Source organism: Nerophis ophidion, unplaced genomic scaffold (assembly GCF_033978795.1).
Source record: "Nerophis ophidion isolate RoL-2023_Sa unplaced genomic scaffold, RoL_Noph_v1.0 HiC_scaffold_87, whole genome shotgun sequence".
Classification (NCBI taxonomy): domain Eukaryota; kingdom Metazoa; phylum Chordata; class Actinopteri; order Syngnathiformes; family Syngnathidae; genus Nerophis; species Nerophis ophidion.
In genome coordinates, this window is record NW_026907009.1 from 283,456 (window position 1) to 297,970 (window position 14,515).

General features: G+C 35.9%; 1 protein-coding gene across 1 annotated transcript in view; it reads right to left on the reverse strand.

Moving 5' to 3' along the window:
- Positions 1-13,595, reverse strand: part of LOC133547312 (zinc finger protein 180-like) — a 32,402-nt gene extending 18,807 nt beyond the window's left edge. The window contains exons 1-4 of the mRNA XM_061893042.1: positions 13,466-13,595; positions 6,763-6,770; positions 1,998-2,107; positions 1,615-1,718 (exon numbers count right to left, since the gene is read on the reverse strand). Coding sequence (XP_061749026.1) covers positions 1,615-1,718; positions 1,998-2,107; positions 6,763-6,770; positions 13,466-13,595 — 352 coding nt within the window. The remainder of the gene's footprint in view (positions 1-1,614; positions 1,719-1,997; positions 2,108-6,762; positions 6,771-13,465) is intronic.
- Between the last annotated feature and the right edge of the window lie 920 nt (positions 13,596-14,515).

The following is a 14,515-nucleotide window of genomic DNA, read 5'->3' on the forward strand; positions in this document are numbered from 1 at the left end:
TCCATGATCTTAGTAATCAACTAATCCATTGATTTATTTGCTCAATTAATCGAGTAATAAAAAAACACACATTCTAGCCTCAAAGCTTCTTTGAGGGAAAATAGTTGAAATACAAAATGATATTTCTGGTAATTTTGTCTGTATACATACTGTATACCGTATTTCCTTGAATTTCCGCCGGGGCGCTAATTAATTTAAAACATCTTCTCACTCCTGTGCTTATCAAAAGGGATGCGGTAAAAGTAAGCATGCGCTAATTATTTTAAAACCTCTTCTCCTTCCGGCACTTACCAAAGGCATGCAGTAAAAATTTGAGTGTGATGTAAGCTTGGACCTTAAATCTTACTGAATAGCTCTTAATCTTCTTCCCTTTATGCGATTTAAAATTACAGGTATTGAAATCAGCCTCCTCCATTTTCAAAATGATGACAGGGGAAGTGTCACTCGTGACGTCACGAGTTTGACCAGGCGGTAATACTATCCATCCATCCATCCATTTTCTACCGCTTATTCCCTTTTGGGGTTGCGGGGGGCGCTGGCGCCTATCTCAGCTACAATCGGGCGGAAGGCGGGGTACACCCTGGACAAGTCGCCACCTCATCGCAGGGCCAACACAGATAGACAGACAACATTCACACTCACATTCACACACTAGGGCCAATTTAGTGTTGCCAATCAACCTATCCCCAGGTGCATGTCTTTGGAGGTGGGAGGGGCCTATCCCCAGGTGCATGTCTTTGGAAGTGGGAGGAAGCCGGAGTACCCGGAGGGAACCCACGCATTCATGGGGAGAACATGCAAACTCCACATAGAAAGATCCCGAGCCTGGATTTGAACCCAGGACTGCAGGACCTTTGTATTGTGAGGCAGACGCACTAACCCCTCTCCCACCGTGAAGCCCGCGGTAATACTAAGCATGTGCTAATTATTTTGCCAAGCGAGTTTGACCCGGCAGTAATTCAAGGCAGGCACATACTATATGCCCTGTGGCAATTCAAGGAAATACGGTAATTGTAAGCATTTGACAATGATGATGTTGAATAGTTGAAAAGTTTACATTAACTTTGACCATCTAGTGAATTGGAATTGGCTCTCTAGACTGTTTCATCTGAGAATTTATATGTATTTGTCTGTGGAAACATCGAGTGTTCTGAATTTGTGGACGTCTGTAGACAATAGCCAATTAAAAGGTTCCGCCTATCAACCATCAAACTGTACCGTCAATCAAAATTATTAGAGGGGAACTGCACTTAAGCATTCTAAAATAACATCCAATTTAGAATTAGTTGATTAACAAAATGTACTCAGTAGTCTTTTTATTTTATCTCCTTTAAACATGCTGGGGTTTTTTTCCTCTAAATTTGACATGTAATAATGTCTGTGGAATAATAATAAGAACAACAAAAACATATTCTGTAAGCTTCTTAATATTTACAGGTTACAAATTGAGAGGCAATGTATTTAAAAGTATTAAGACATTTAAAAAGGTACGAGTTGGAGGCAGTGCATCATCCCCACAAGACAATTTACTTTCTTATACACAATATGTTTAAGAATAGTGTTAATAATCAAATATAAAGTTAGTAAAGATGTGAGAGTAAGAAGTCAACAAACCTTTTATGTGTAACACAACTTGATGTTTCTTGAAAACAGCGTCCAGTAGTTGATTGTCCTCCTCTTTTCTTTTGGAAAGTTCCTCCTCACACTTTGCTCCCGTTCTTTCGCACATTTTCACACAATCACAACACTTTACACTCACATTTGATTTCTACTTAGCGAAGTGTTGATTACGTCTGCGTTTCTTTGTTAGCAGCTAACACGCTAAGCTAACAAGCTAAGCTAACTAGCACGTGACGCTTCTCAGCTTTATAGTCCTGACTAGCAAAGCAACGAAAATATGTTCGCAGACTGAGACGTTCTACCCTGAAATAAATAATTAAATATGTCTCTTTACGACATAAATATTTACATCATAGCGAACAAATAACAACACTAACTTATTAGCGTCCGCCTTCACTTCTTTGTCCTTCTTCCATGTGCTTTTACGACAGTTGGCACACTTGACGTCACGAGACGCCGCTGCTCTGCTCTCGCGAGATGTTTCGTGCTTTAAAAAAGCGATATAATAAATTGTATTATCTAGTAGTCTTATATTATGTATTGTTATATTGTTCAGAAATATGTTAAAATAGTATAGCACTATAAGTACCCTTAACGTTAAAAAATAGACTTTATGTGAAATATAACCCCTTAATTACGACATGATGCCAGCAAAAAAGTGACTTGCAGTATCTTCTAAATGATTGACACGTATTTTCTGCTTTATAGTTGCTGCATCGATATTGGAAAAATTTAAAAAATATAATACAACTTATTCAGTACTGTTGACTTGTTTCAATACCTTTTTAAAACCTGGAATCAGCCCATAACTAAACATTATGGCACTTAACATAAAGTGATGTGGAAAATATTTACTTACTGACACATCTTTTCTGGAATAAAAACAACCTAAATCTCAGTTATTTTAATGAAATAAATCATATTGAAGTTCATTACGTTTTTTTCAATACTCCAAATTACTTTTTGGCAAGCGTTACATTTTGAAGTCTTTTAAAAGGGAATTTCAACAAGTATTGAATGTACTTTATTATGATGCAAAACTCTCCCAAGTGTGATCCAGTAAAGCAGAATAGATGTCAGTCACAAGACTTCAGGTGTTTTTTCCCTCTTTGATCATTTGCACAATACAAGGGCGTCATCTACTGTACAAAGAATGTTATAACATGTAATAATACAACATTTCTATTTTTGTTTGTCGTCAGACATTCAGTCGTTGTCGTTCTCAAAAACATATGCAAGTATTTTGCGTCATGTTTGCTGAGGTAACAATGAATGGATGTATAGTGAGCAGACAACATGTGGACACAGCATATGTGGCGCCATTCTTCTTCTCTTATTGTGTTTACACACACAATTATACATGATATGTACATATACAAGTGTCTTTTATTACTAATAATTAGTTCAAGTTCAAGTTTATTGTTCTTCGGTCAATGGTCAACAAAGCAAACAAACAGTTGTACATTCATAGATTGAAAATAAAAAGTTGTACATTCAGAGATTGAAAATTAAAAATGTTACAGACCGAAAGGGTTTAGGCTGAACTTAAACACTTATTGTGCCTAACCCTGTAAACAATTTCAAGTACAAAATAAACTTCGGAAAATTACAAAATGTCCTTTGCACAACTTATTATAAACAACATAATAAACAACATGAACGTAGTTCAATTTTATACACAGTACAGGCATGTGAAATATCCCTGTGTACATATAAGACCTTTGCACTAATTATATATACAATATATACAAACAATTGTACTTCTATTATTATTTATATCTCATGTTTAATTTTTAATTAACATTCATCATAGTATTAACTACAATGTTAATTCAAGAGTGATATATTTTTTCAAGACATTGGTCTTAAAGTGTTTTTTCAATGTGTGAATGGAACTGGAACATTTGAAGGAATCATCCAAGCTGTTCCACAGTTGAACTCCTCTAACAGAAACACATCTACTTTTTAAGCTTGTTCTTATTTTGGCTTTCTGAAAGAAGGCTGAACCTCTGAGGTCATAGGGATTCTCTCTGGGTTTAAATCTCACTTGTAGACACCCAGGCAGCATGTGGTTATGAGCTTTGAAAGCCACAATAGTAGTATTGAGGTCAACAAGATGGTGCAGTTTTAATGTTTTTAATTGAATGAACAGAGCATTGGTATGGTCATGATAATTCGCATAAGTTACAATTCTAATCGCTTTCTTTTGAAGTGAAAATATAGAGTTGATGTTTGATTTGTAATTCTTTCCCCAGATTTCAACACAATAATTAAGATATGGGAGTATGAAAGAATTATATAACATGATAAGAGCCTTTTGATTCACAGAGTTTTTAATTTTATGTAACATAGCAATATTTTTTGCCATCTTTGTCTTAAGTATATTTATGTACAGTTTCCAATTTAATTTATCATCTATATAGATTCCCAAAAATGTTATTAAATACACCCTTTCTATCTCCATATCATCAATTCTTATATGACGCTGTATGTTATTTTTCCTATTTCCAAAAATTATATATTTAGTTTTATTTAGGTTGATTGATAGTTTATTGCCATCAAACCATTGCTTTAGTATGTGGAGTTCAGTCTCTACAGTCTCTAGGAGTTGGTCAAGGTCTTGTCCAGAATAATACAGACTTGTATGATCAGCAAAAAGAATACAGTTGAGTTTTTTAAGGATTTTGGAAATATCATTAATATATAGTAAAAACAATTTTGGTCCCAGCACAGAACCTTGGGGTACTCCATGTGTTATGATCTTTTAGTCTGAATCTACATTGTTCATATACACATACTGCTCTCTGCCACCAAGATAACTTTTCAACCAATCATGAGCAAGACCTCTGACACCATACCTCTGCATTTTGTTTAAAAGCAATGTGTGATCGATGGTGTCAAAGGCCTTGCTCAGGTCAATAAAAACACCAACAGCAAAGTCCCTCTTATCAATTGCAGTGGTTACCTCCTCAACTACTTCCATCACTGCCATGGAAGTGGACCTGTTAGATCGAAAACCGTATTGGTGTTCACTTAGCAAGTGATGCTTATCAATAAAACTGTCAAGTCTTGACACAAATAATTTTTCAAGGACTTTTGAAAATTGTGAGAGTAAAGAAATAGGCCTATAGTTTGTGAACTGATGCTTATCTCCACTTTGAAGATGGGAATGACTTTTGCCGTTTTCATTTTCTTTGGGAAGACACCTTTTATAAAAGAAATATTGCAAATATAAGTGAAGGGAACAGCTATAAAATCAACAACTTCCTTGATCAGAGAAAAGTCCAAGTCACAGCAGTCTGTTGACTTCTTGTTTTCCTGAGAATTTACAATTGTTTTGATTTCACTTTCATTTACGGGGGGAAATAAAAAACGATTCAAAAGTTTTGAATGGTTTGTTCATTAAATTTTGCACTGTTTTCAGGTTGTACAATTTCATTTGCTAGATGAGGTCCAACATTTACAAAAAAGTTGTTAAAAGCATCAGTTATCCCTTTAGGGTCATTTATAGTTAGATTATTTTCTATAAAATAGCTAGGATGTTCCTTATGTGTCATGTCTTTTTTTTTAATGATACCATTTAAAACTTTCCACGTACGCTGGATGCTATTTTGATGTTGTTCTAATAGGTTACAGTAATATGTTCGCTTGCAGTGCTTTATTATTTGTGTTGACTTATTTTTGTACGTTTTATATTTGTGTTCAGTTTCTTTGGTTCTGTGCTTTAAATGTCTTCTGTAAAGATAATTTTTCTTTTTGCAAGACTTCAGTATTCCTCTTGTGATCCACGGTTTGTCTTTAACGGTGCTGTCTTTAATGAGTAGCAGTGTAAGAAACACAAGTGTGCTGGTGAGAACAGCAGCAGCAAATGAAACTGCAGGATTTGAAATAAACTGTCCAGACTTTCATTTTGACTTTCTAACAACATCAGCACATATAACATGTGTGACATTGTTGTTTGTCTAACAATCTGTTTGATATGCTTCTACATTTATAGATTACATAGTTTGAAATATGAAAATATTACATACTTGTATTTGTAATTGTTAATAACCCCATAGATTATCACCTTTATATGATATACATATGTACTGGTTCACATCTGAAACATCTTCTGGACCACTTCAGGAAACATTTTATTATTTACTTTATACATCATTTAAACAGTTGTCTTTTATTCATTTTTAAAATGTGTGACTTCATGATTTTTTTGTTGGGTTTCTATAATCCATTTGATTAATTATCTTCATTACTCTCTTTTGTAGTATGATGATTGTGTTGTGATTATTTTATATGTATGTCCCCAGACCTTTATGCAATATAACAGTGGGAGAAAATGGCTGAATTGTTTGTGGAAGGATGTTTATTTTTATTTATTTATTTTTTTTTTTTTTTACGAACTTACATTCGTGGATAAAACAAAAAATTCCAATATTGGGTTTTGTGTTTAATGTGTTTTCTTTTTAAACATCCCCAAAACAATATCAATATCAATCAAAGTTCGGAGTGTCAGGCAAAAGCCAATATTGTACATCATCCTACAGATATTTACTTTGCATTTTGTTGGAGCCAAATTTCCTTATTTGTTTATTTTGTTTTTATTTTGTTTTCTCCATTTGATTGCTGGCTCTGTTGATGCGGAATTTCCTTTTTGGCAGATTGCTCCGCCCACTTCCTCTTGAGTACCAGGAAATGTTGACAGGGATGGGACGGTTGCTATGGTCCAGTTGCCATGGTAACGTCATTTAATCGGGTTCAGGTAGGAGTATTCGGGGCGATTGCATGGAGGACACAAACAGTTTAGGACGGTGCCGTGCGTGGTCAGGTCTCGCTGCTGTGACAATGTTCCATTCAAGCCAAGGTCAGCATACTTTATGTTCTATAGTCTACATTTGATTTCAGTTTGATAGCTTAAAATAAACCGATTGTCATATCCAAACATATTTCCACAGTACTGGACATTGAATCATTTGCACGCATCAAACTAGTCAACACAGTCGCCCTCAGTATCAGCTTAAAGGTCAAGTCTGTACAACAATACCAACATGTACAGTAACGCCCACAAACACTTGCACTTTGTCAGCAAAGTTCTTGTAAAAAAGAAAAGCTAATGTCCCGCCTATCCTCCCCCGAGCCACTCACGACTTCATCTGGGACACAAAGGACAAGACAAAAAGTGAAAGACAGCTTTAAGGACTTCAACACAAAATGTGTGCATCCTTTCTAACGGCCACTGGGGGGCAGTAGAGGTAACTATTCCAGCAAGGTTTTCCAAAGTGTTTTACAAGGTCTGACTCCAATTGCCTACCTGGTCTGTGTGACTACACTCTGGCAACCCATGTTGTCTGATATAGTCCTCAAACATACATTTTGCTACTGTAAAGACACGCTGGAAAAGGTTGACATAGCGTGTAAAGTAGTCTTTAAACCACAAGTACACACCTGTTGTCCTGAGATGTAACAGGTAACTCAGTAATATTCATAGCAGCAGATCTTATCATGTTGAAATGTACCATCTTTATCTTTCATGATGGTCACTTACCATGACTTGATTAACGTGGACCCCAACTTAAACAAGTCGAAAAACTTATTTGGGTGTTAACATTTAGTGGTCAATTATACGGAATATGTACTGTAATGTGCAATCTACTAATACAAGTAATCAATCACTGCGGTTAAGTGGCTTGAAACAAGCGTCCAGTCAATGTTTGGCTTTACCGTGTCTGATTTCACATTTCACTTTCCTTTTCTTGGATGCTTTGCCACCTGAAGATTCAGCCTCACACTTTTCCTCTCCTCCCACTTTTAGTAGTTTGGCCACAGCGATTCAATGGCATGAATTGTTTCAGCTTTAGTTTTTACTTCCTGAACCAACCCTGGCTTGGAATTTATCCCTGGCTTGGACTCTAACCTATGCAAGGCAGAACTGCCAAAGGTGACTATCATAAACAGAAATAAAACTATAAAATGGGTGAAGTCAGCAGAAAGCGAACAAGAGCCAAGGTGAAATATGTTCTTCTGCTTGGAGACGGCACATATCTAACATTAACATACACACCTTGATGAGTTACCCACTAGATGTCTAAAGTCTGTGCTGAGCAGTTTGTCAGCACAATTCCTTCATCTCGTTAAGGTCTCACTTCAGACTGGAACATTTGCAAAGGCCTTAAAGGGGCTGTTTGCAACATTTACACAGATGTCTAGAGGGCGCTAACTTTCCAATTGATTTCACACAGCATATCCCTCCTTCTTTCAGCTTCTAGGACGTAATGATGTAACTACATACCTGCGTAACACATGCATTAGTTGTTAGCTAATAATAGTCATTTGGATGTAATGATGTAACTACATACCTGCGTAACACATGCATTAGTTGTTAGCTAATAATAGTCATTTGGATGTAATGATGTAACTACATACCTGCGTAACACATGCATTAGTTGTTAGCTAATAATAGTCATTTGGATGTAATGATGTAACTACATACCTGCGTAACACATGCATTAGTTGTAAGCTAATAATAGTCATTTGGATGTAATGATGTAACTACATACCTGCGTAACACATGCATTAGTTGTAAGCTAATAATAGTCATTTGGATGTAATGATGTAACTACATACCTGCGTAACACATGCATTAGTTGTAAGCTAATAATAGTCATTTGGATGTAATGATGTAACTACATACCTGCGTAACACATGCATTAGTTGTTAGCTAATAATAGTCATTTGGATGTAATGATGTAACTACATACCTGCGTAACACATGCATTAGTTGTTAGCTAATAGTCATTTGGATGTAATGATGTAACTACATACCTGCGTAACACATGCATTACATGTGGCTGTTGTTAGCTAATAATAGTCATTTGGATGTAATGATGTAACTACATACCTGCGTAACACATGCATTACATGTGGCTGTTGTTAGCTAATAATAGTCATTTGGATGTAATGATGTAACTATATACCTGCGTAACACATGCATTACATGTGGCTGTTGTTAGCTAATAATAGTCATTTGGATGTAATGATGTAACTACATACCTGCGTAACACATGCATTACATGTGGCTGTTGTTAGCTAATAATAGTCATTTGGATGTAATGATGTAACTACATACCTGCGTAACACATGCATTAGTTGTTAGCTAATAATAGTCATTTGGATGTAATGATGTAACTACATACCTGCGTAACACATGCATTAGTTGTTAGCTAATAGTCATTTGGATGTAATGATGTAACTACATACCTGCGTAACACATGCATTACATGTGGCTGTTGTTAGCTAATAATAGTCATTTGGATGTAATGATGTAACTACATACCTGCGTAACACATGCATTACATGTGGCTGTTGTTAGCTAATAATAGTCATTTGGATGTAATGATGTAACTATATACCTGCGTAACACATGCATTACATGTGGCTGTTGTTAGCTAATAATAGTCATTTGGATGTAATGATGTAACTACATACCTGCGTAACACATGCATTACATGTGGCTGTTGTTAGCTAATAATAGTCATTTGGATGTAATGATGTAACTATATACCTGCGTAACACATGCATTACATGTGGCTGTTGTTAGCTAATAATAGTCATTTGGATGTAATGATGTAACTACATACCTGCGTAACACATGCATTAGTTGTTAGCTAATAATAGTCATTTGGATGTAATGATGTAACTACATACCTGCGTAACACATGCATTAGTTGTTAGCTAATAGTCATTTGGATGTAATGATGTAACTACATACCTGCGTAACACATGCATTAGTTGTTAGCTAATAATAGTCATTTGGATGTAATGATGTAACTGCATACCTGCGTAACACATGCATTAGTTGCTAGCTAATAATAGTCATTTGGATGTAATGATGTAACTACATACCTGCGTAACACATGCATTAGTTGTTAGCTAATAATAGTCATTTGGATGTAATGATGTAACTACATACCTGCGTAACACATGCATTAGTTGTTAGCTAATAATAGTCATTTGGATGTAATGATGTAACTACATACCTGCGTAACACATGCATTAGTTGTTAGCTAATAATAGTCATTTGGATGTAATGATGTAACTACATACCTGCGTAACACATGCATTAGTTGTTAGCTAATAGTCATTTGGATGTAATGATGTAACTACATACCTGCGTAACACATGCATTAGTTGTTAGCTAATAATAGTCATTTGGATGTAATGATGTAACTGCATACCTGCGTAACACATGCATTAGTTGCTAGCTAATAATAGTCATTTGGATGTAATGATGTAACTACATACCTGCGTAACACATGCATTAGTTGTTAGCTAATAATAGTCATTTGGATGTAATGATGTAACTGCATACCTGCGTAACACATGCATTAGTTGCTAGCTAATAATAGTCATTTGGATGTAATGATGTAACTACATACCTGCGTAACACATGCATTAGTTGTTAGCTAATAATAGTCATTTGGATGTAATGATGTAACTACATACCTGCGTAACACATGCATTAGTTGTTAGCTAATAATAGTCATTTGGATGTAATGATGTAACTACATACCTGTGTAACACATGCATTAGTTGTTAGCTAATAGTCATTTGAATGTAATGATGTAACTACATACCTGCGTAACACATGCATTACATGTGGCTGTTGTTAGCTAATAATAGTCATTTGGATGTAATGATGTAACTACATACCTGCGTAACACATGCATTACATGTGGCTGTTGTTAGCTAATAATAGTCATTTGGATGTAATGATGTAACTATATACCTGCGTAACACATGCATTACATGTGGCTGTTGTTAGCTAATAATAGTCATTTGGATGTAATGATGTAACTACATACCTGTGTAACACATGCATTACATGTGGCTGTTGTTAGCTAATAATAGTCATTTGGATGTAATGATGTAACTACATACCTGCGTAACACATGCATTACATGTGGCTGTTGTTAGCTAATAATAGTCATTTGGATGTAATGATGTAACTACATACCTGCGTAACACATGCATTACATCTGGCTGTTGTTAGCTAATAATTGTCATTTGGATGTAATGATGTAACTACATACCTGTGTAACACATGCATTACATGTGGCTGTTGTTAGCTAATAATAGTCATTTGGATGTAATGATGTAACTACATACCTGCGTAACACATGCATTACATGTGGCTGTTGTTAGCTAATAATAGTCATTTGGATGTAATTATGTAACTACATACCTGCGTAACACATGCATTAGATGTTAGCTAATAATAGTCATTTGGATGTAATGATGTAACTACATACCTGCGTAACACATGCATTAGTTGTTAGCTAATAGTCATTTGGATGTAATGATGTAACTACATACCTGCGTAACACATGCATTAGTTGTTAGCTAATAATAGTCATTTGGATGTAATGATGTAACTGCATACCTGCGTAACACATGCATTAGTTGCTAGCTAATAATAGTCATTTGGATGTAATGATGTAACTACATACCTGCGTAACACATGCATTAGTTGTTAGCTAATAATAGTCATTTGGATGTAATGATGTAACTGCATACCTGCGTAACACATGCATTAGTTGCTAGCTAATAATAGTCATTTGGATGTAATGATGTAACTACATACCTGCGTAACACATGCATTAGTTGTTAGCTAATAATAGTCATTTGGATGTAATGATGTAACTACATACCTGCGTAACACATGCATTAGTTGTTAGCTAATAATAGTCATTTGGATGTAATGATGTAACTACATACCTGTGTAACACATGCATTAGTTGTTAGCTAATAGTCATTTGAATGTAATGATGTAACTACATACCTGCGTAACACATGCATTACATGTGGCTGTTGTTAGCTAATAATAGTCATTTGGATGTAATGATGTAACTACATACCTGCGTAACACATGCATTACATGTGGCTGTTGTTAGCTAATAATAGTCATTTGGATGTAATGATGTAACTATATACCTGCGTAACACATGCATTACATGTGGCTGTTGTTAGCTAATAATAGTCATTTGGATGTAATGATGTAACTACATACCTGTGTAACACATGCATTACATGTGGCTGTTGTTAGCTAATAATAGTCATTTGGATGTAATGATGTAACTACATACCTGCGTAACACATGCATTACATGTGGCTGTTGTTAGCTAATAATAGTCATTTGGATGTAATGATGTAACTACATACCTGCGTAACACATGCATTACATCTGGCTGTTGTTAGCTAATAATTGTCATTTGGATGTAATGATGTAACTACATACCTGCGTAACACATGCATTACATGTGGCTGTTGTTAGCTAATAATAGTCATTTGGATGTAATGATGTAACTACATACCTGCGTAACACATGCATTACATGTGGCTGTTGTTAGCTAATAATAGTCATTTGGATGTAATGATGTAACTACATACCTGCGTAACACATGCATTACATGTGGCTGTTGTTAGCTAATAATAGTCATTTGGATAGTTCGATTAAATGTAAATCCTATCTTAATAATAACATGATTGCAAATTGTTTGTGGCCTCTCTTGGACTGCTTGTGTACGTGTGCACGTGTTCTCTGCACGTACGTGTTGACCAGACAGGGTGAGTGACCGCCGTAAACACCAATCATTTTATACGCACTGGTTATTACACAACCTTAGTAATTGTAAAAGTTATAGTCTTTATGCCACAGTGCTGAACAACCATCTGCCCATATCAAACCTGACATTTTTGGGCAAAATCCTGGGAAAAGGTGTCTCCCAAATCTGGTGATGTGCAATACCACTGATTTTTATTCAGATCCTATAACAAGTAATATCCAGGCTGGTATCGGCAATATGGGTCTGATACTGATACTTAATGGAACTGGTAATATTTAAAAAGTAGTGTGTTTTGAGTGCTGCTGATCTTGGGGAATCATTTTCAAACGATATAAAGTCAGAGGGCGAAACAAATAGTAGTGTTATTCTGCTCTAAATGCATTATCTTGTCTATATTCAACTCTGTATGAAGTGTCTTCAAATAGTCTACATAAAAGGAAACATACACCTGCTTTTTTAGAATACTGACTGACACAATTTACTTGCCGGAAATTCTGAAAGACTGAGCCCAGCACAATGTGCCGCTGCGCTACGTACTTACCTCTGCGGGAGAAAAAGTAGTTCCCACCAATCACGTTTCATTTGGACAAGATCTCAGTGATTTAGTAACTTTACACTGTGTTCATGTTAATGATATACATGATCTCAAATAACTAAAATATCAATATTTTGACTTGAGAATCAATATTAGAGCATAAAGAGCTGGTATTGAAATTTCAGTATCGATCCGTACATCACTAGCAAAAGCTTGGTGACTTTCTCCTGTTCAACAATGTGTTTGATACTTTCCAATCAGTCTTTAGGTCCCACCACAGCACTGAAACAGTGATAAGGTGACAAATGATGTCTGCCTGTAAACAGATGCAGGACAAGTCTCAGTCTTGGTTCTGCTGGACCTGAGGGCTGCCTTTGACACAGTTGACCATTCCATCTTATTACAGAGGTTACAAAACTGGGTGGGAATATCCACTTCTTAGAATTGCTAACGGTGTTTCTGACCAAATGGCTATGACCTGTGGGGTTCCTCAGGGCTCTATTCTGGGACCCTATTGTTCAACTTGTACATGCTGCAACTTGCACACCTTGACACCATGAATATTCATGGAAGACATAACAAGTCCGCCATTGTTTATTCATTTTAATAAGTGGTATGACTGTGTGAGAACTTGTGTAACTAAGATAAATCTACATGTGTGACATGTTAGCCTGGTGAGAATGTTTCTTACCACCCAGCCACCAATGTATGTGACACGGACAGTTCTGAGATGGCGTCCAGTTGGCATAGTCGTGCTGGACAAGAACTCTTGGCACCACCTTAAAGGCACCTGGAATGCTGTCCTCCGAGTCCTTCGTCATCGGGAGGATCTTAGTTGTGGCATTTCCAGTTTTGCTGGCTTCAATGCCACAGTGTACAGCCAGCTTGGCGTAGATTGAGTGGAATTGCTGTGTGTTGGCATTGTTGTTGCAGCCTCCTGTTTATAATAAGAGAAGAGAACATACATAAGATTGTGCATTAGCACCCTCATCTTACATTCTTATTGACATATACATATATAGTAATTAATATTGCATTTCTTGAAATGCCTTATGCCTATATAAAAGATGAAACAATTAAAATGTTTCTCTTCATTTCATATTTTCAATTATCAACACACAGCACATGATTTATGAAGGTGAACAAATGTAACAAACAATCCTTGATGTGATTAAATGAGTGACTCATTAAAATACATCTTTGGTATCATTTTTTTTAAGTTTAAGTCCCAACGATGAATTGTAGATGAGACTATTATTTGTAGCAGGAAATCAACTGCAAACAAACGTATCCTTTTCCTCATTAGCGTCACGATCTCGGCAGCACCAATAAATCCAACTTTGTCTTTCAGGGATGAATGTTTAATTAGTGGAATCCTCAGATGTAAAGACATTGGTGCATCTAATGCTTTCTTCTCTAAATCCTTGTGAGTGTCACATGAAGTGAGGTCGCAGCGAGCAGTAACGTCTTGCTGATCATAAATGCTTTAAATCTTTAAAAACAATATTTTTATCAAGAGTACAAAAATCCACTCCATCCCATTTTAAATATCTATTTTTAATGATCGCTTTCATACTTGTTGCTAAACCTTTTCTGCACGGATTCAGGTAAATAAACAGAAGCCTAATGGGACTCTAGACCAAGATGAGTCGCCCGCTGGCCTGTTCTAAAAATAGCTCAAATAGCAGCACTTACCAGTGAGCTGCTTCTATTTTTTTAAACTTTATTTATTTACCAGCAA